At 42.6% G+C, this 21,135-nt stretch overlaps 1 protein-coding gene across 5 annotated transcripts in view; it reads right to left on the bottom strand.

Annotated features, from left to right (window-relative positions):
• Positions 1–13,630, bottom strand: part of CDKL1 (cyclin dependent kinase like 1) — a 69,425-nt gene extending 55,795 nt beyond the window's left edge. For 3 of the 5 annotated variants that reach the window (XM_065872929.1, XM_065872931.1, XM_065872930.1), the window contains exon 1: positions 12,239–12,406. In XM_065872929.1, coding sequence (XP_065729001.1) covers positions 12,239–12,406 — 168 coding nt within the window. Of the gene's footprint in view, positions 1–12,238; positions 12,527–13,511 lie in introns of those variants that run through there. The other 2 variants (XM_065872928.1, XM_065872932.1) reach the window with 2 other exon arrangements.
• Between the last annotated feature and the right edge of the window lie 7,505 nt (positions 13,631–21,135).

The raw sequence follows: 21,135 nt of genomic DNA, 5'->3' as shown, positions 1-21,135 counted from the left end.
TGTCTTCAAATGTCATTCATCAGGAAGGCTCTTCCTAACCACTCTATATAAAAAAGCAAGCCCCTCCATCACCTCTACCCCCTTATCCTGCTTCATTTTCACCACTTGACATATAATCATTTGTTTACTGTTAGTCTCTCCTTATTTGTGAGGACAGGAGCCTAGAACAGTGCCTGGTACATGGCAGGAGTTCTGTAAAATCTTGCCAAATGAACACATGTCAACTATCTTACACACAGGTGTCTCATCAGAAACACTGACTGAAAATATTGACTGCTTTCTCTTTTTTCCACAATGGAAAGTGAGCTTGAGAAAGGGTAGGATAGTTGCTTTGAGCTCAGGTATGGCAGTATAATTTTATTACTGTCACTAGAACGGTACTTAATGTTCTTAAAGTAGAGTACAAGCTGACTAACTTTAACTGGAGCAATTGTTTATTTTTCTAAAAGCCTGGAAAAAATAAGATTCAAATGAAAACATTAAAGGGTTGACTACAGTAGGACCTCTTGGTGAAGAGTGAATTACATTTAGCTTAGGGAGAAGTTTATTAGCACAAATACTGAATTTATCTCATAAAAATGTGTCACACTTTTTCCCCCAAATGGCATGAAGTAATGTTATTTGAAAAGTGTTTCAATTTTTCAGAAAAAATGTTTTCTAAAAATATTAGCAAAATAGGTTTCTTGATAATAATTATTATCTTTAAAATCATTTACCAATGTATAGTTACATCTTCATATATGCTTTCACATCAAGAACGAGAAACACTGTAGATGTGGTGCCTTAATAATTATGCAATTGACTGCTGGACAATTCACTCCCATGATCTTATCTGCTTAATGGAAACAACTGTAATTTTTAAGAGTCTGACAGCAACTATTGGGAGTTGCTTTAAATCATTAAATAAATGGTTTAAAAAACATACAAGCAATTCTCTGAGGACAGATACATGCCAAATTCTATTATAACTTAATAGACTACCCTGGTGGTGCAGTGGTTAAGAATCCACCTGTCAATGCAGGGGACACAGGTTCGATCCCCGGTCCAGGAAGATCCCACATGCCGCGGAGCAACTAAGCCCATGTGCCACAACTACTGAGCCCACGTGCCACAGCTACTGAAGCCCATGCACTCTAGGGCCTGCGTTCTGCAACTATGGAGCCCTCATGCTGCAACTACTGAAGTCTGCTCGCCTAGAGCCCGCACTCTGCAACAAGAGAAGCCACCGCAATGAGAAGCCTGTGCACCACGACGAAGAGTAGCCCCTGCTCGCTGTAACTACAGAAAGCCCGTGCACAGCAACGAAGACCCAACGCAGCCAAAAAAGAAAAAAAAAAAAAATCCAAGGGACCATTCAGTTCTTTTGTGGTATTAGTATTTCGTTGTATCAGATAGATCCTATAAGTAGGACATCATCTGATCTGGGGAGTCTCTTTGTTTGCAGACATAGTACTAACTTTCATGAAATTCAGGCTGCACCAAACAGCTGATGTCTTCATTTTCATCAATGGATAGTGAAATGAGAAAAATAAGGGCAATGATCTCTCTCTCTCTCTCTCTCTCTCTCACACACACACACACACACACACACACACACACCCCTACACTCATACACTCTCACACACCTGAGAAATGTATATATATAGAGCTGTTGTTTTAGTTGTCAACTACTCTCTCAGGAAGACTGCTTTTATCCTAAAATTGGTTCTTTCCTAGTTTTTTTAAAATATTAAAACGTCCTTTCATTTATGAAGTGATGGTGATAACCCAGCCTCTTAAAATGCCGACCAATCTGTAAAAAAAAAAAATTGTGTTTTTGAAATTTTATTGATCCATGAAATTCAAAAGTCTGCAAATGATAACTTTCTAATAAAAAATCTTGGCTGGCTTCCCTCTTTTCATGTGAAAGCCAGACTCCTCAGCCTGGCATTCAAAGCCTTCTACATCTGGTCTTAATCTACCTTTCTTGCTTTCCTTATCATAATAAGAGCAGTCTGGGCCTCAGCCCTTGCTTGTTCTCACCTGCTAAGGTCACTGAGGTACCTTCAGCCTCAGTCTTCCTAGTTCTTGACCTTAGCAGGGGTCATTAACAGCCCCAGTTCTGTGAGGGGTGTGCAAGGAAAATCCTAGGAACTCACACTCACTGAGCCCCTGAGCCCGTGAACCTGGGCCCATGGAACTGTGCTTGGTTCCGGTTTAGTATTCCCCTTCCATGGGCCCTAGAGCTCTGCCTTGAATGCAGCTCAGATGGAGCCCTAAAACACTAGCCTAGACCTCAGCAGTTTCCTGTTCTAGGGACAACAACATGTCCCCAAGGCAGGCTCCAAACCCCAAAGGCCACCTGGGACCAAGGTGAAGCTATGTGCTAATCATCACTTATCCCAGGGCCAGACCTGTTTTCCAAGAAATTCCTCACACCCCCTCCTAATGGACGCTGGCTTCCTTTCCTTCTCTTTTCTCCCAGGCCTATTAGCCCAGCAGGCATCTTGGCTAAGACTTTGGGGTTATTACCTGTGTTCCTTCAATATACTGTTTTCCACTTATGCACCTCTTTTTTCCCTAGGAGAGACTGTCTGCCCTGAATGCCTTATCTCTTATTCCATGTCTCCCTAAACATTTCAAAGTCTAGTTCAAGCAAGCCTCCAAACACTTTATTTAGAGGGTTCATGACAGGCATGGGGAGACAAGGTGAATGACACAGGCCCTGCCCATTAGGAACCCAGTCTATTGGGTGTAAGAGCTGAGGGGAAATTCATCTTGCACCGGTTAAGCATCTGAAAGACAGGATGTACAACTTCACATAAACATTGTTTTAGGTACAATGGAACTCCATAAATATTTACTGAATAAGTAAATGGAGAAAGTATGACTTCATTTAACAAACCCTCAATTCATTTATCCAGCAAATATTTAAGCACCCATTATGTGTTAGGAATATCACAGAATTCTGAAAAGTTAGGGCTTGACGGGAAGGCTCTACTGATAATCTAGTCCCATCACCTGATACAGATCAGGGGCATCTCAGCTGTGCACTTGATTTTGGAAAATGGAGTGCTGTGTGCTTTCTACTCAGGCTCCTGGGCACTCAACTGTATCCTTCGGAGGACATCAGTATTCAGTTACTCAGGAGAACACATCTGACTTCCTAATATTCAGTTACTCAGGAGAACACAGCTGACTTCCTAATATTCAGTTACTCAGGAGAACACATCTGACTTCCTAATATTCAGTTACTCAGGAGAACACATCTGACTTCCTAATATTCAGTTACTCAGGAGAACACAGATGACTTCCTAATATTCAGTTACTCAGGAGAACACAGCTGACTTCCTAATATTCAGTTACTCAGGAGAACACATCTGACTTCCTAATATTCAGTTACTCAGGAGAACACAGCTGACTTCCTAATATTCAGTTACTCAGGAGAACACAGCTGACTTCCTAATATTCAGTTACTCAGGAGAACACATCTGACTTCCTAATATTCAGTTACTCAGGAGAACACATCTGACTTCCTAATATTCAGTTACTCAGGAGAACACATCTGACTTCCTAATATTCAGTTACTCAGGAGAACACAGCTGACTTCCTAATATTCAGTTACTCAGGAGAACACAGCTGACTTCCTAATATTCAGTTACTCAGGAGAACACAGCTGACTTCCTAATATTCAGTTACTCAGGAGAACACAGCTGACTTCCTAATATTCAGTTACTCAGGAGAACACAGCTGACTTCCTAATATTCAGTTACTCAGGAGAACACAGCTGACTTCCTAATATTCAGTTACTCAGGAGAACACATCTGACTTTCTAATATTCAGTTACTCAGGAGAACACATCTGACTTTCTAATATTCAGTTACTCAGGAGAACACATCTGACTTCCTAATATTCAGTTACTACGGAGAACACATCTGACTTCCTAATATTCAGTTACTCAGGAGAACACAGCTGACTTCCTAATATTCAGTTACTCAGGAGAACACAGCTGACTTCCTAATATTCAGTTACTCAGGAGAACACAGCTGACTTCCTAATATTCAGTTACTCAGGAGAACACAGCTGACTTCCTAATATTCAGTTACTCAGGAGAACACAGCTGACTTCCTAATATTCAGTTACTCAGGAGAACACAGCTGACTTCCTAATATTCAGTTACTCAGGAGAACACATCTGACTTTCTAATATTCAGTTACTCAGGAGAACACATCTGACTTTCTAATATTCAGTTACTCAGGAGAACACATCTGACTTCCTAATATTCAGTTACTCAGGAGAACACAGCTGACTTCCTAATATTCAGTTACTCAGGAGAACACAGCTGACTTCCTAATATTCAGTTACTCAGGAGAACACAGCTGACTTCCTAATATTCAGTTACTCAGGAGAACACAGCTGACTTCCTAATATTCAGTTACTCAGGAGAACACAGCTGACTTCCTAATATTCAGTTACTCAGGAGAACACAGCTGACTTCCTAATATTCAGTTACTCAGGAGAACACATCTGACTTTCTAATATTCAGTTACTCAGGAGAACACATCTGACTTTCTAATATTCAGTTACTCAGGAGAACACATCTGACTTCCTAATATTCAGTTACTCAGGAGAACACAGCTGACTTCCTAATATTCAGTTACTCAGGAGAACACATCTGACTTCCTAATATTCAGTTACTCAGGAGAACACAGCTGACTTCCTAATATTCAGTTACTCAGGAGAACACATCTGACTTCCTAATATTCAGTTACTCAGGAGAACACATCTGACTTCCTAATATTCAGTTACTACGGAGAACACAGCTGACTTCCTAATAGTCAGTTACTCAGGAGAACACATCTGACTTCCTAATATTCAGTTACTCAGGAGAACACAGCTGACTTCCTAATATTCAGTTACTCAGGAGAACACAGCTGACTTCCTAATATTCAGTTACTCAGGACAACACAGCTGACTTCCTAATATTCAGTTACTCAGGAGAACACAGCTGACTTCCTAATATTCAGTTACTCAGGAGAACACAGCTGACTTCCTAATATTCAGTTACTCAGGAGAACACAGCTGACTTCCTAATATTCAGTTACTCAGGAGAACACATCTGACTTCCTAATATTCAGTTACTCAGGAGAACACAGCTGACTTCCTAATATTCAGTTACTCAGGAGAACACATCTGACTTCCTAATATTCAGTTACTCAGGAGAACACAGCTGACTTCCTAATATTCAGTTACTCAGGAGAACACATCTGACTTCCTAATATTCAGTTACTCAGGAGAACACAGCTGACTTCCTAATATTCAGTTACTCAGGAGAACACAGCTGACTTCCTAATATTCAGTTACTCAGGAGAACACAGCTGACTTCCTAATATTCAGTTACTCAGGAGAACACATCTGACTTCCTAATATTCAGTTACTCAGGAGAACACAGCTGACTTCCTAATATTCAGTTACTCAGGAGAACACAGCTGACTTCCTAATATTCAGTTACTCAGGAGAACACATCTGACTTCCTAATATTCAGTTACTCAGGAGAACACATCTGACTTCCTCATATTCAGTTACTCAGGAGAACACATCTGACTTCCTAATATTCAGTTACTCAGGAGAACACATCTGACTTCCTCATATTCAGTTACTCAGGAGAACACATCTGACTTCCTAATATTCAGTTACTCAGGAGAACACATCTGACTTCCTAATATTCAGTTACTCAGGAGAACACAGCTGACTTCCTAATATTCAGTTACTCAGGAGAACACAGCTGACTTCCTAATATTCAGTTACTCAGGAGAACACAGCTGACTTCCTAATATTCAGTTACTCAGGAGAACACATCTGACTTCCTAATATTCAGTTACTCAGGAGAACACAGCTGACTTCCTAATATTCAGTTACTCAGGAGAACACAGCTGACTTCCTAATATTCAGTTACTCAGGACAACACAGCTGACTTCCTAATATTCAGTTACTCAGGAGAACACATCTGACTTCCTAATATTCAGTTACTCAGGACAACACAGCTGACTTCCTAATATTCAGTTACTCAGGAGAACACATCTGACTTCCTAATATTCAGTTACTCATGAGAACACAGCTGACTTCCTAATATTCAGTTACTCAGGAGAACACATCTGACTTCCTAATATTCAGTTACTCAGGAGAACACAGCTGACTTCCTAATATTCAGTTACTCAGGAGAACACAGCTGACTTCCTAATATTCAGTTACTCAGGAGAACACAGCTGACTTCCTAATATTCAGTTACTCAGGACAACACAGCTGACTTCCTAATATTCAGTTACTCAGGAGAACACATCTGACTTCCTAATATTCAGTTACTCAGGACAACACAGCTGACTTCCTAATATTCAGTTACTCAGGAGAACACAGCTGACTTCCTAATATTCAGTTACTCATGAGAACACAGCTGACTTCCTAATATTCAGTTACTCAGGAGAACACAGCTGACTTCCTAATATTCAGTTACTCAGGAGAACACAGCTGACTTCCTAATATTCAGTTACTCATGAGAACACATCTGACTTCCTAATATTCAGTTACTCAGGAGAACACAGCTGACTTCCTAATAGTCAGTTACTCAGGAGAACACATCTGACTTCCTAATATTCAGTTACTCAGGAGAACACATCTGACTTCCTAATATTCAGTTACTCAGGAGAACACAGCTGACTTCCTAATATTCAGTTACTCAGGAGAACACAGCTGACTTCCTAATATTCAGTTACTCAGGAGAACACAGCTGACTTCCTAATATTCAGTTACTCAGGACAACACAGCTGACTTCCTAATATTCAGTTACTCAGGAGAACACAGCTGACTTCCTAATATTCAGTTACTCAGGAGAACACATCTGACTTCCTAATATTCAGTTACTCAGGAGAACACAGCTGACTTCCTAATATTCAGTTACTCAGGAGAACACAGCTGACTTCCTAATATTCAGTTACTCAGGAGAACACAGCTGACTTCCTAATAGTCAGTTACTCAGGAGAACACAGCTGACTTCCTAATATTCAGTTACTCAGGAGAACACAGCTGACTTCCTAATATTCAGTTACTCAGGAGAACACAGCTGACTTCCTAATAGTCAGTTACTCAGGAGAACACAGCTGACTTCCTAATATTCAGTTACTCAGGAGAACACAGCTGACTTCCTAATATTCAGTTACTCAGGAGAACACAGCTGACTTTCTAATATTCAGTTACTCAGGAGAACACAGCTGACTTCCTAATATTCAGTTACTCAGGAGAACACATCTGACTTCCTAATATTCAGTTACTCAGGAGAACACATCTGACTTCCTAATATTCAGTTACTCAGGAGAACACAGCTGACTTCCTAATATTCAGTTACTCAGGAGAACACAGCTGACTTCCTAATATTCAGTTACTCAGGAGAACACAGCTGACTTCCTAATAGTCAGTTACTCAGGAGAACACAGCTGACTTCCTAATATTCAGTTACTCAGGAGAACACAGCTGACTTCCTAATATTCAGTTACTCAGGAGAACACATCAGACTTCCTAATATTCAGTTACTCAGGAGAACACATCTGACTTCCTAATATTCAGTTACTCAGGAGAACACAGCTGACTTCCTAATATTCAGTTACTCAGGAGAACACAGCTGACTTCCTAATATTCAGTTACTCAGGACAACACAGCTGACTTCCTAATATTCAGTTACTCAGGAGAACACAGCTGACTTCCTAATATTCAGTTACTCAGGAGAACACAGCTGACTTCCTAATATTCAGTTACTCATGAGAACACAGCTGACTTCCTAATATTCAGTTACTCATGAGAACACATCTGACTTCCTAATATTCAGTTACTCATGAGAACACATCTGACTTCCTAATATTCAGTTACTCAGGAGAACACAGCTGACTTCCTAATATTCAGTTACTCAGGAGAACACAGCTGACTTCCTAATAGTCAGTTACTCAGGAGAACACATCTGACTTCCTAATATTCAGTTACTCAGGAGAACACATCTGACTTCCTAATATTCAGTTACTCAGGAGAACACAGCTGACTTCCTAATATTCAGTTACTCAGGAGAACACAGCTGACTTCCTAATATTCAGTTACTCAGGAGAACACAGCTGACTTTCTAATATTCAGTTACTCAGGAGAACACATCTGACTTTCTAATATTCAGTTACTCAGGAGAACACATCTGACTTCCTAATATTCAGTTACTACGGAGAACACATCTGACTTCCTAATATTCAGTTACTCAGGAGAACACAGCTGACTTCCTAATATTCAGTTACTCAGGAGAACACATCTGACTTCCTAATATTCAGTTACTCAGGAGAACACATCTGACTTCCTAATATTCAGTTACTCAGGAGAACACAGCTGACTTCCTAATATTCAGTTACTCAGGAGAACACAGCTGACTTCCTAATATTCAGTTACTCAGGAGAACACATCTGACTTCCTAATATTCAGTTACTCAGGAGAACACATCTGACTTCCTAATATTCAGTTACTCATGAGAACACAGCTGACTTCCTAATATTCAGTTACTCAGGAGAACACATCTGACTTCCTAATATTCAGTTACTACGGAGAACACAGCTGACTTCCTAATAGTCAGTTACTCAGGAGAACACATCTGACTTCCTAATATTCAGTTACTCAGGAGAACACAGCTGACTTCCTAATATTCAGTTACTCAGGAGAACACAGCTGACTTCCTAATATTCAGTTACTCAGGACAACACAGCTGACTTCCTAATATTCAGTTACTCAGGAGAACACAGCTGACTTCCTAATATTCAGTTACTCAGGAGAACACAGCTGACTTCCTAATATTCAGTTACTCATGAGAACACAGCTGACTTCCTAATATTCAGTTACTCATGAGAACACATCTGACTTCCTAATATTCAGTTACTCATGAGAACACATCTGACTTCCTAATATTCAGTTACTCAGGAGAACACAGCTGACTTCCTAATATTCAGTTACTCAGGAGAACACAGCTGACTTCCTAATAGTCAGTTACTCAGGAGAACACATCTGACTTCCTAATATTCAGTTACTCAGGAGAACACATCTGACTTCCTAATATTCAGTTACTCAGGAGAACACAGCTGACTTCCTAATATTCAGTTACTCAGGAGAACACAGCTGACTTCCTAATATTCAGTTACTCAGGAGAACACAGCTGACTTTCTAATATTCAGTTACTCAGGAGAACACATCTGACTTTCTAATATTCAGTTACTCAGGAGAACACATCTGACTTCCTAATATTCAGTTACTACGGAGAACACATCTGACTTCCTAATATTCAGTTACTCAGGAGAACACAGCTGACTTCCTAATATTCAGTTACTCAGGAGAACACAGCTGACTTCCTAATATTCAGTTACTCAGGAGAACACATCTGACTTCCTAATATTCAGTTACTCAGGAGAACACAGCTGACTTCCTAATATTCAGTTACTCAGGAGAACACAGCTGACTTCCTAATATTCAGTTACTCAGGAGAACACATCTGACTTCCTAATATTCAGTTACTCAGGAGAACACAGCTGACTTCCTAATATTCAGTTACTCAGGAGAACACATCTGACTTCCTAATATTCAGTTACTCAGGACAACACAGCTGACTTCCTAATATTCAGTTACTCATGAGAACACAGCTGACTTCCTAATATTCAGTTACTCAGGAGAACACATCTGACTTCCTAATATTCAGTTACTCAGGAGAACACATCTGACTTCCTAATATTCAGTTACTCAGGAGAACACAGCTGACTTCCTAATATTCAGTTACTCAGGAGAACACAGCTGACTTCCTAATATTCAGTTACTCAGGAGAACACAGCTGACTTCCTAATAGTCAGTTACTCAGGAGAACACAGCTGACTTCCTAATATTCAGTTACTCAGGAGAACACAGCTGACTTCCTAATATTCAGTTACTCAGGAGAACACAGCTGACTTCCTAATATTCAGTTACTCAGGAGAACACAGCTGACTTCCTAATATTCAGTTACTCAGGAGAACACATCTGACTTCCTAATATTCAGTTACTCAGGAGAACACATCTGACTTCCTAATATTCAGTTACTCAGGAGAACACAGCTGACTTCCTAATATTCAGTTACTCAGGAGAACACATCTGACTTCCTAATATTCAGTTACTCAGGAGAACACATCTGACCTCCTAATTTATTGGCAACATCTACCCTTCCTAAGAGTTTATTTTGTTAACATCTTTTTTTCAACCCAACAATAACATTTATTGGTATTACATGCCAAGTGGTTGATGCAGAGATCTAGAGGCGAGGTCCCCGTCCTGGGGGAACTGAAGTAATTCAGGGACTAAACTCGTAATCACCGTATTGCTAAAGAATAGTGAGAGGTTTCAGAGGTGCTCGCAGGTGACCTTCAGAATCAGAAAAAGAGTATCTCTCCACTAGAAACAAACTGGCTTTTCTTTGGAGTAAATGGGCCCTTTGAAATACAATTATCACCTTCTCCGCTAGGGAAAGCCTGAGAAAGTGAAAAACATCCATGGGCCCCAGAGAAACAGTGAGACCCTCTCTCTCCCTGTGTAGAGAGTGGGGAGGGCAGGGCAACCAGGCGGTGGGATGGGCAAACGCTGCTTGTCTCGCTCTTTCCTAGGGGAGTACTTCACAGGGGCTTTGGAAGTGTCTTCTCAGAATTGACAACATCCAGTTGGTAAAGAATGTCCTAGACCCAAATAGAGAAAGTCGTCCCCACCTGTTTTAATTTATCCAAAGCCCTCCACTTCCCATTTGGGGTCCTTATCCAGAGATAACCCCACACATGCAATTCATGGGGAGAAGAAGACTTTTAGAGAGGCCTGGAGAAAATGGAGAAGCAAAGGTGAGAGAAAATCCCCTGGATGTTTCATTGAGCTCTCACAAGGTTGCTCTTTCCTTGTTGGATAGTTAGTTGTACTTGTCAGAACACAGAGGCCCTAACTGTTTAAAACCAACCCCTACGGAGAAAGTTAATCTGTTGAAAGTTAACCCACACTGCATTCACTACAGGACGCATTCTACGTAGGGTAGGATTTGGGTTTCATCTTCACAGAAATTCAGAAAAGAAGGAAAGATACTTTCCTTCTTCATTTCCATTCCAGGAAAAAAATACTTTCAGCTTATAATAAACAACTCCCCTCCCCCCCCATGTCATGGTCTCCAAGAGTTAACTGATGAACATTTTTAAAGCAATCATTTCACTTTTTTGAGAAAAATCCTTCTTCTAGAGACAAGACGTTATAAAGGTCAGCCGTAGATAAATGTGAGGCATAATGAAAACTGTCAGCTTTCTAGCTGTTTGAAAACAGGTGAATGATTAATTCTCTTCATGGACTCAGAACATCAACAGAAGCTAGTCTAGAAGTTTAAAAATCATGGAAAGTTCCTGTACTATAAAAGTTGATGGCTTTTCATGAACCAGATCTACAGGTGACATGGGAAAGAAGCTACTGGGAAGAAAAATAAAATATTCCACAGCAAGTCTGAAAGTGAATACCATCGTTCCCTGCACTTAACGTCTCCACTTTATAATTCATTATATAATTGGTGACTCGCGCACAGATGTCCCATTTGTGTCACTGAGGACAGAAGTCCGTGAAGGAAGGAGATGTGGCCACATCTCAAGGCATTTATTTCACATAACATGACTCACTTTAATTTTGTTAGTCCCTGAAACTTCACTTTAAAGAATCCATTACCAGGACTTCCCTGGTGGCTCAGTGGTTAAGAATCTGCCTGCCAGTGCAGGGGACAGGGGTTCGATCCCTGGTCTGGGAAGATCCCACATGCAGCAGAGCAACTAAGCCCGAGCGCCACAGCTACTGAGCCTGTGCTCTAGAGCCTGCGAGCCACAACTACTGAAGCCTGAGTGCCTAGAGCCCGTATCCCACAACAACAGAAGCCACTGCAAGGAGAAGCCCGTGCACCTCAACGAAGAGTAGCCCCTAGAGGGGTGGATTAGGGAGGGTGGGAGGGATACGCAAGAGGCAGGGGATATGGGGATATATGTATGCATATAGCTGATCCACTTCAAACACAAAATTGTAAAGCAATTATACTCCAGTAAAGATGTTAAAAAAAAAAAAAAAAAGAGTAGCCCCCGCCGCAACTAGAGAAAGCCTGCACTCAGCAATGGAGACCCAACACAGCCTAAATAAATTAATTTTTTAAAAAATCCATTACCTTGAGCATGCAGATTTCTCGAAGGGCGATTTTCTTTATGACAGGATCATCTTCTGATTCCAGAAACCTCTTGATGGCCACAATCTGACCCGTGTCCCTGTTTCTGCATTTGAAAACAACTCCATAGGATCCTTCGCCAATTTTCCCAATTTTTTCATACTTCTCCATCACAGATGAATAAATCTTCTTTAAACGGATCTTCACATAGTTTGAAAATGTCGCTTATAAAATCTTGGCATGAACACACTGCACTAGAGCTTCAATCAGCGATGGGTCTTTGTCAAGGACCTAGAACAGAAGACGGCACTCGTTACAGAATTAGGAACCGACCCATTCCCTTTAAGCCTCGCCCCCCAGCCGTGGCCACTTGATCAAGGGTGACAGCTTGGAGTCAGCTGCCTTTGGTAACTCAAGTTTAATCGTCTGTTATATACCCTGCAAGTTAAAATGTAACCCGTCATCCTAAAACGAACTGAGTTGTAAGACAATCTATCTTTTTAATGGTAAATTCATCCGATCTAAGACACATGAGCTGGCTGGAGGACTGGGAAGGGTAAGGGCTTCCCCGGTTCTAATATCGGGTTTCATTTCCCTTCGGCAAGAAGACACCGCCCGGCTCCCCGCGCGGGCGGCGGCGGCGAGGCCCCGCCGGAGGGGAGAGCCCTGCGAGGCGCGCACCCCACGCCCCGCGCCTCCTGAGGCGGGCCCGGAGCTCTGTGGGAAGCAGGGACGCGCCGTCCCGCCGCTGGGCGGGGCCACCTCTCTCGCCCCGCCGCTGCGCGGCCGCGGGGAAACACGCCAGCGCCGACCCGGCTTCCCACCCGCGCCCCAGCCCCCGCCGCGCAGCCTCGAGCGGCGCCACGTGGCGGCCCGGCCCGCGCCTCCCTCCCCGCCCAGGACTCGCGGCGCCGCAGCTGTCGGGCCGGCTAGCTCCTGCCTCGCCGACTCCCGCCCAGCTCGGTCGCGGCCGGCCGGCCCGCGATCCCTATGGGAACCGCCCCCCGCTCCGGCCTGGCCAGGGCAGGGCCGCAGCGCCCCGGCCTCCCTCCCGGACCCGGTCGCCGTCCTTGCTGCGGCGAAAGGCCCTGGTGGGCTGCCTCGGAGCCCGGGAGAAGCTGTTCTGGACGTGGGCCCGGGTCCCTGCACGTCCCTCTGCCGGGGAGAGGAGGCCTGCAAGATTGCAAACTCCAGCAGGTCGTGGAAGACGCAGCTCTGGCAGAGTCTGCCGGGAAGACGCCTGCGCTAGGAGCCCCTCAACCCATGCAGCCTGTACCACACTGTGTGATAACTGTGATTACTCCCCTGTATTCTCCGCGAGACTGTGAATGCCTTGAGGGCAGCTTTTGTGTCTCTCCTGGTCAGTGCTGTAGCAGCCAGTAATGAATGAATGAGAGAAAGGGCGAGAGGAAAAGAGGAAGTATGATGACAGTACGATGACTGAAATTGGTTAGAGTCTGCACGTACCGCCACTAGCTTGGGAGTTGGGGTGGGGTGGGGCGGTGCTTGACCGTTGACTTCCACTAGAGCTGGGCTTATAATGTGGGAGATGGAGGCTTACAGAGCCTGCCCTATCTTACGTTCCTTATTTACATCCTTCTCCCGACTGGCTCCTACTCGCTCAGGTCGGACGGAGCACAATGGTGGAAAATTAACGGACTTGGAGGAAATCACGAAATAGGGTAATTCGCCACTGGGCAGATTGCCTCAGTACTTTATCATCTATCCCATTCCATATGCCCAGCATTGAGATGGGTGTTGCCTGGAAGCAATAGGTGAGGAGAGAAAATTTGCATACTGCCTACAAACGGGGACCAATCCTGTGCCAAGCAGCATGCCACTAAATGTAAATCAGGATAGGGTTCGGGAAGGAGCTGGAGCTGGGAGGAGAGAGATTGGTGGCTGCCTTGAAAATGGAGTGGCATATAGATGGAGTCCAGGGATGGGCTGGAGGTGAACCTCCCAAAAATGGTTTGCAAATGGCGACCATTGATGTGTTTTCTGTCTCTATAGTTATGCCTCTTCCAGTATGTCATATAAATGGAATTATACATTATGTAGCCTTTTGAGGCTAATCTTCTGTCACTTAGTATTAATATATTTGAGATTCATCCATATTGTTGCATTTATCAGTAGTTCATTCCTTTTTATTACTGAGTACTATTCCATTGTATGGATATTGTTTATCCACTCCCAGTTGAAGAACATTTGAGTTGTTTCCAGTTTTGGTGATTGTAAACCAAGCCACCGTAAATATTCATGAATGGTCTTTTGTGTGAACGTATGTTTTCATTTCTCTTGGGAAAACAATACCTAGGAGGAGTACTGCTGGGTCATATGTTAAGTATGTGTTACTGTAAGTGACTGCCAAAATGTTTTCCAAAGTGACTGTACCATTTTACATTCCTGCCAGCAATGTTCCAATTTCTGCCTCTTTGCCAACACTTGGTATTCAGTTCTTTTGACTCAGTCATTCTAAAAGGTGGGTAATGGTCTCTTGTGGTTTTAATTTTCATTCCCCTAATGACTAACATTGAGCAGTTTTTCACATGCTGATTTGCGTTTTCTTACAAGTTCTAGAAGGTTTTTGTAAATTCCTTGAGGTTTTCTATGTAGACAGTCATCTACAAATAGGGACAGTTTTAGTTTTTCCTAACTGGTATGCCTTTTCTTTCTTTTTCTTGCCTTATTCCACTTGGTATGTCCGTCCTCCAGTGTAATATCAAATAGGAGTGGTGAGAGCAGACATCCTTATTCCTGATCTTAGGAGGAAAACATTCAATCTTGCACCACTAGGTATCCTGCACTAACTAGATCTCTTTGTAGAGGTTGTGGTAGGCAGTCTCTAAGATGGCCCTTAATGATCCCTGCCTCATGGTATTCATGCCCTTGTGTACTCCCCTTGTATATTCAGTGTAGGCTTGACCTACTGACTTGCTTCTAAGGAATAAAATATGTTGAAAGTAATGGAATATCACTTTTGAGATCAGGTTACGAAGAGACTGTGACTTCTGCCTTGAGCACTCTCTTGTACTCTCTTGCTCACTGCCTCTGAGGGAATCCAGATGCCATGTTGTGAGCTGCCCTATGGCAAGGAATTGAGGCGACCAACAGCCAAGAAGAACATAGTCACTCGATGCAGTATTCTGTGAGGAACTGAATGCTGCCAACAATCTTGAGCATGGAAGTGGATCTCCCTACCACCACCCCTGCTCCTGCTCCAGTGAGTCTCCAGATGAGATCGTAGCCCCAGCTGACAACATAAGTTCACTTTTGTGAGAGACCTTGATTCGGAGGCATCTAGCTAAGTCATACCTAGATTCCCAGCCTCCAGAGACTGTGAGATAATCATTGTTCGACATTTATGCTTTGGGGCTGTTACACAGCAATATAGAACTAACACAGAAGCTGTTTATTAGATTGAGAACGTTCCTTTTTTAATATTTTATTTATTTTTTGACTGCATCGGGTCTTAGTTGTGGCATGTGGGGTCTTCCCTGAGGCGTGCAGGATCCTTCGTTGTGGCACACGCAGCCTTCTCTCTAGTTGTGGCGTGCAGGTTTTCTCTCTCTAGTTGTGGCACGCAGGCTCCAGGGCGCATGGGCTCTGTAGTTTGCGGAACGCAGGCTCTCTCGTTGAGGCATGAGAGCTCAGTAGTTGTGGCGCGCGGGCTTAGCTGCCCCGCAGCATGTGGGATCTTACTTCCCCAACCAGGGATCGAACCCGTGTCCCCTGCATTGGAAGGCAGGTTCTTTACCACTGGACCACCAGGGAAGTCCAGAGAAAGTTCTTTTTAATTGCAATTTGCTGAAAGGTGTTTTTTTGTTTTGTTTTGTTTTTAATAATGAATGGATGGAGAATTTTGTCAAATACTTTTCTGCATCTATTGAAACAATGACTTTTCTTGTTTAGTCTGTTGATATAGTGAATTACTGTGATTGATTTTAAAATGTTGAACCAACCTTACATTCCTGGGATAAAACCAGTTTGGTTATGGTGTTCTATCGTTTTGATACACTGCTGGAGTTTATTGATATTTTATTAAGGATTTTTACATTGTTTATGAGAGATATTAATAGTTTAATTTTCATGTCTTTGGTGTGGGTATCAAGGTAATGCTGATCTCATAAAATGAGTTGGCAAGTGTTTCCTTCTCCTTTATCTTCTGGAGAAGTTTATATTAAATTGGTATTATTTATTCCTAATGTTTGGTAAAATATGCCAGTAGAGCCATCTGGAATTTTCATTGTTGAAATGTTTTTAATTACAAATTCTACTTCTTTATTATATAAAATATAGGACTATTCAGTCCAATATTTCTTTTGGCGGGGGAGGGGGTACACGGGCCTCTCACTGTTGCGGCCCCTCTCGTTGCGGAGCACAGGCTCCGGACGTGCAGGCTCAGTGGCCATGGCTCACGGGCCCAGCCACTCCACGGCATGTGGGATCTTCCCAGTCCGGGGCACGAACCCGTGTCCCCTGCATCGGCAGGCAGGCTCTCAACCACTGCGCCACCAGGAAAGCCCTCTTCTCTGTCATTTTTGATGTTAGTAATTGGGGGGTTTTTTCCTTCTTTTACCTGATCAGTTTGACTAAGGCTTACCAATTTTGTTGATTTTTTAAAAGAGACAGCTTTTGACTTAATTGATTTCCTCTGTGGTTTTTCAATTTCACTGATTTCATCTCTTTATTATTTTCTTCCTTCGCCTTGCTTTGCTTTTAGCTGCTTTTTCTAGTTTTTTAAGATGAAAGCTTAAACCATTAATTTTATTTTATTATTATTATTTTAAAGTATTTATTTGGCTTTGCCAGGTCTTAGTTGTGGCACGCGGGATCTTCATAGCCGCGTGTGGGATCTTCGTGTGACATGCGAGATATTTAGTTGTGGCACGTGGGATCTTTTAGTTGCGGTATGCAGACTCTTAGTTGTCAGGCGGGGTCTAGTTCCCTGACCAGGGATCGAACCCGGAACCCCTGCATTGGGAGCGTGGTGCCTTAACCACTGGACCACCAGGGAAGTCCCAGAGATCATTAAGTTTAGATCTTTCTTCTTTGCTAATATAAACCTTTAATGCCATAAAATTTCCTCTAAGCACGACTTTAAATGCATCCCAGACATCTTGATATGTTGTACTTTCATTTTCATTCTGCTCAGAATATTTTATAATTTCCTTCATGACTTCCTATTTGAACCATGGGCTATTCTGAACTGTGCTGTTTTAATTTCCAACTTTTTTAAAAACAGATTTTCCAGATATCTTTCTGCTATCAGTTTCTAGTTTAATTCCATTGCTTTCAGAGAAATCCCTTCGTGTGATTTAATTTCTTTCAAACGTGTTGAGGTTTGTTTTATGGCCCAGGGTATGGTCTATGTTGGTGAATGTTTCTCTTTGACAATTTGAAAAATTATTTGTAAATGAGGTAGGAAAGTCAATATGAATTTCTCCAGAGCTGCCTTGTCTGAAGTTCATTCCAGGTTACAGTTAGTCTGGAAAACCAACTTCATGGACTTCACAGGCTTCAGTACCCAAGCAGCCTGGAGCTGTGCCAAGCCCAGTAGGGAAGCAGGGAGCAAGCACACAGTCATTTAAGCCTAACTAAGCAATGAGCCAGAGAGCTGGTGGCACCTGCAGTTGTACCAGTCGTATTTGGAGGAAGTTGGAGCAAAATACGAGAGAAAAACTTTGAAAGGGAGACAAACAGTTGACGTCACCACTTGGCCCCAAACAGAGAGAATGCTATGGCCTCTACGCTGTCAAAATGCAGTCAGCCCTTTCAGCTGGCACGACTGGAACTGGTTTTGATATCAAAGAATTGTAACTCCCAGGAAGCAGAGTTCCTGGGAGGGTGAGAAGTGGTCTGATATGTGGGTTCTTTTTCTCAAGCAAGCGCAAAGAACAGTGAAACAATGTTATGATTTTCTACTTGGAGCGATCTTTGATTTGCACCTCTGCATAATTAGAGAGAATACTTCAGTGCCCCTGGATAACACAAACAGCACTGTGGTATTTTAATCATTTAAGAAAGCAATAAACATTCAGTAGAGTAACACATGGTAAGAGAAAGAGCCTGGGATTTGGAGTCAGAAGACCAGCACTTCTACCTTCTTACTGGTGTTTGATTTTGTGCAAGATAGTGACTATTGGCCAACCAACAACAGCAATAATTAAACTAGTGCTTACTTCGTGGCAGGCGTTAAGCTAAGTATATTTTATGTATGAGCCTTACAACAACCCTAGGAGATGGGCATCAATATTATCCTGGGTTTCAGATGAGGAAAGTGAGTTTTACAATGGATAAGTCACGTGTCTAAGGACACAAAACTAGCGAGTTGTGAAGTGGGGACTGGAATGAAGGCAGTCTGACTACAGACCCTTTGCTCCTAGCCCGTTTGCTAGTACTACCTAACACAGTAGAAGTGGTTGTCAGGATTCTTGAGTTAATGTATAGGACATTGGGAGTTGACCCAAAGTACATATTACACGCAATGTAGTACTCTCCTTTTTTTAAGTTGCCAGGAAGGTAAGTCTTGTCATTATCCTTCCTTATCACAGTAGCTCAGCAAATTCCTCTGTGTGCAGTTCCCAACTCTGAAGAGTAAACTTCCGTGAGGTTGGGCAGAATCCTGGGGCCTCATCTGAGTGCTGAAACCAGGGCAATGGTTCAAGCTTCCCCGCCACCCCCAATTATGCTTCCTGTAAGGAAAAGCGAGCTCAGTCACTGTGATCTTAAAATGACGCTACACCGCCGCTTGAGGAAATACTTGAATTTACTTTCTCTGCTTTAAGTGGATTTAGAAATTGTTTCCAGGGCACATACAGAAAAGAGTTCATAACTACCCTTTAGGGGTACTTACGTTTCAGGCTCAATATCTATATTAGCTCTAATCTTTATAACAATCTTATGTGGTTGGATTTGTTAACTGGTCGGCATTATTAACTACCCCATCTTACTAAAGAAGAAGCTGAGGCTCTGAGAGGTTGGTCCCCGTAGTCAAGACCACCCAGCTATCCCGGGCCGACAGCAGGTTTCAAACCCGACTCCACCTGTTTCCAAAGCCCATGCTGTAGTGGCAAATGGAGTTGCAACAACTAAGAACACCTTGTGAACAACCTAAAGAGAAGCCAAGTGTCAGACAGGTTCTTCCTGAACAGCCACTGCTTAAACGTCACAAAACCAGGTGTGTGTAAATAACTTTCTCCCTTATCTGGAGATAGTAAAGGTGAATCAGTGTAAATACTGGAAAGTCAATTTAAATTAAAGTCTATCATCCTTGACTTTCTATGTGGACCCAACCAAAAACAGAATAAAGTGTTTTCATCCCTAATCACCATAACCTTAGTTATTTTTTGTGTATTTTTCCCTTTAGGTACTCATTGCATTTTATATATGATAAGCCATTCTTTCAAAGCACCTCTTCTTCTAAAAGCTTTCTTTGTTTCTGAGTCTACCTTTAGCAACGTCAATACTTCTTTAGCATCTTCAGATTTTAAAACAGCCAGCTGGTACTTTTGCCAACGAACCCAAATACTGTGAGAGCTCAGCAAGATTAACACGAAACCCCGGAGGGTTTATGTGGTTGGCCCTGGGCCACCAGTGTGTGAGACAATGTATACGGTGATCCTTCTTCAGGAGACAAGTCTCCACATCTCATGGTGTACATCTCTGCCACTCTGGACAGATGATTGCTAACCACACTTAATTGTAGACAGTCTATGTACATTTCTGGGCTTGTATGATTTTTGAATCATTACATTCTAGGGAAAAGGTAAATGTCAAAAAAATTTATGAGACAATAAATAAGAAAGAACATAAATTACTTTGTGAACTTCAGCTTAAAGCCATGGCACAGAAATAGCTGTTTGGAAAGCAGACTTCTGCTGGGTGCTGACCTGGGTCAGATTCCACGCTGGGCTCTGGAGGCTGAGAAGAGACTTTCCGGAGACCAAGCACTGTGTCATCATGCACAGCCCGCTCTCCTGCCTCCCCTCCCAGTGAGTGTCTTCCCTGGAGGAAGTGAGATAGACCTTGGAGGGCTGGAATTCACATTGTACTTTTTGCTTCTCAAAACACTTCACTAGGTTCTGTGAAGGAGAGGGGGCACATTTGGCATTTGAGGAAACAGCTACCAAAAATCTAAATGACTTTTTAGGAGTCAAAAAACCAAATTTTGTAGATTAATCCTTTGTCAGCATGGACATATATACACTACCAAATGTAAACTAGATAGCTAGTGGGAAGCAGCCGCATAGCACAGGGAGATCTGCTCAGTGCTTTGTGACCACCTAGAGGGGTGGGATAGGGAAGGTGGGAGGGAGACGCAAGAGGGAGGGGATATGGGGATATATGTATACATATAGCTGATTCACTTTGTTATAAAGCAGAAACTAACACACCATTGTAAAGCAATTATACTCCAATAAAGATGTTAAAAAAAAAATTTGTTCTAGGCAACAAACAGGGCTAGAACCTGTGTCTCAATTCTGAGTTATATTCTTTCCACCTGTTGTACCACACTGTGGTTTTAAATTAAATAGCTCTAATTACATGGTTAAAGAAGTGTAAATCTGCCTTAAGAAAACCCAGTATCAGGGCTTCCCTGGTGGCGCAGTGGTTGAGAGCCCGCCTGCCGATGCAGGGGATACGGGTTCGTGCGCTGGTCTGGGAAGATCTCACATGCCGCGGGGTGGCTAGGCCCGTGAGCCATGGCCGCTGAGCCTGCGCGTCCGGAGCCTGTGCTCCGCCACGGGAGAGGCCACAACAGTAAGAGGCCCGTGTACAGCGAAAAAAAAAAAAAGAAAACCCAGTATCAAAACAAATATTCACGTGTGTGACAAGGTGGAGGAGGAGGGCAGGAAGTAGAAATTATTTGCATTTTAAAAATATTCTTTACTTAAAGA

This window comes from Phocoena phocoena, chromosome 2 (assembly GCF_963924675.1).
Source record: "Phocoena phocoena chromosome 2, mPhoPho1.1, whole genome shotgun sequence".
Classification (NCBI taxonomy): domain Eukaryota; kingdom Metazoa; phylum Chordata; class Mammalia; order Artiodactyla; family Phocoenidae; genus Phocoena; species Phocoena phocoena.
This window is presented reverse-complemented; position numbering and strand designations above follow the sequence as displayed.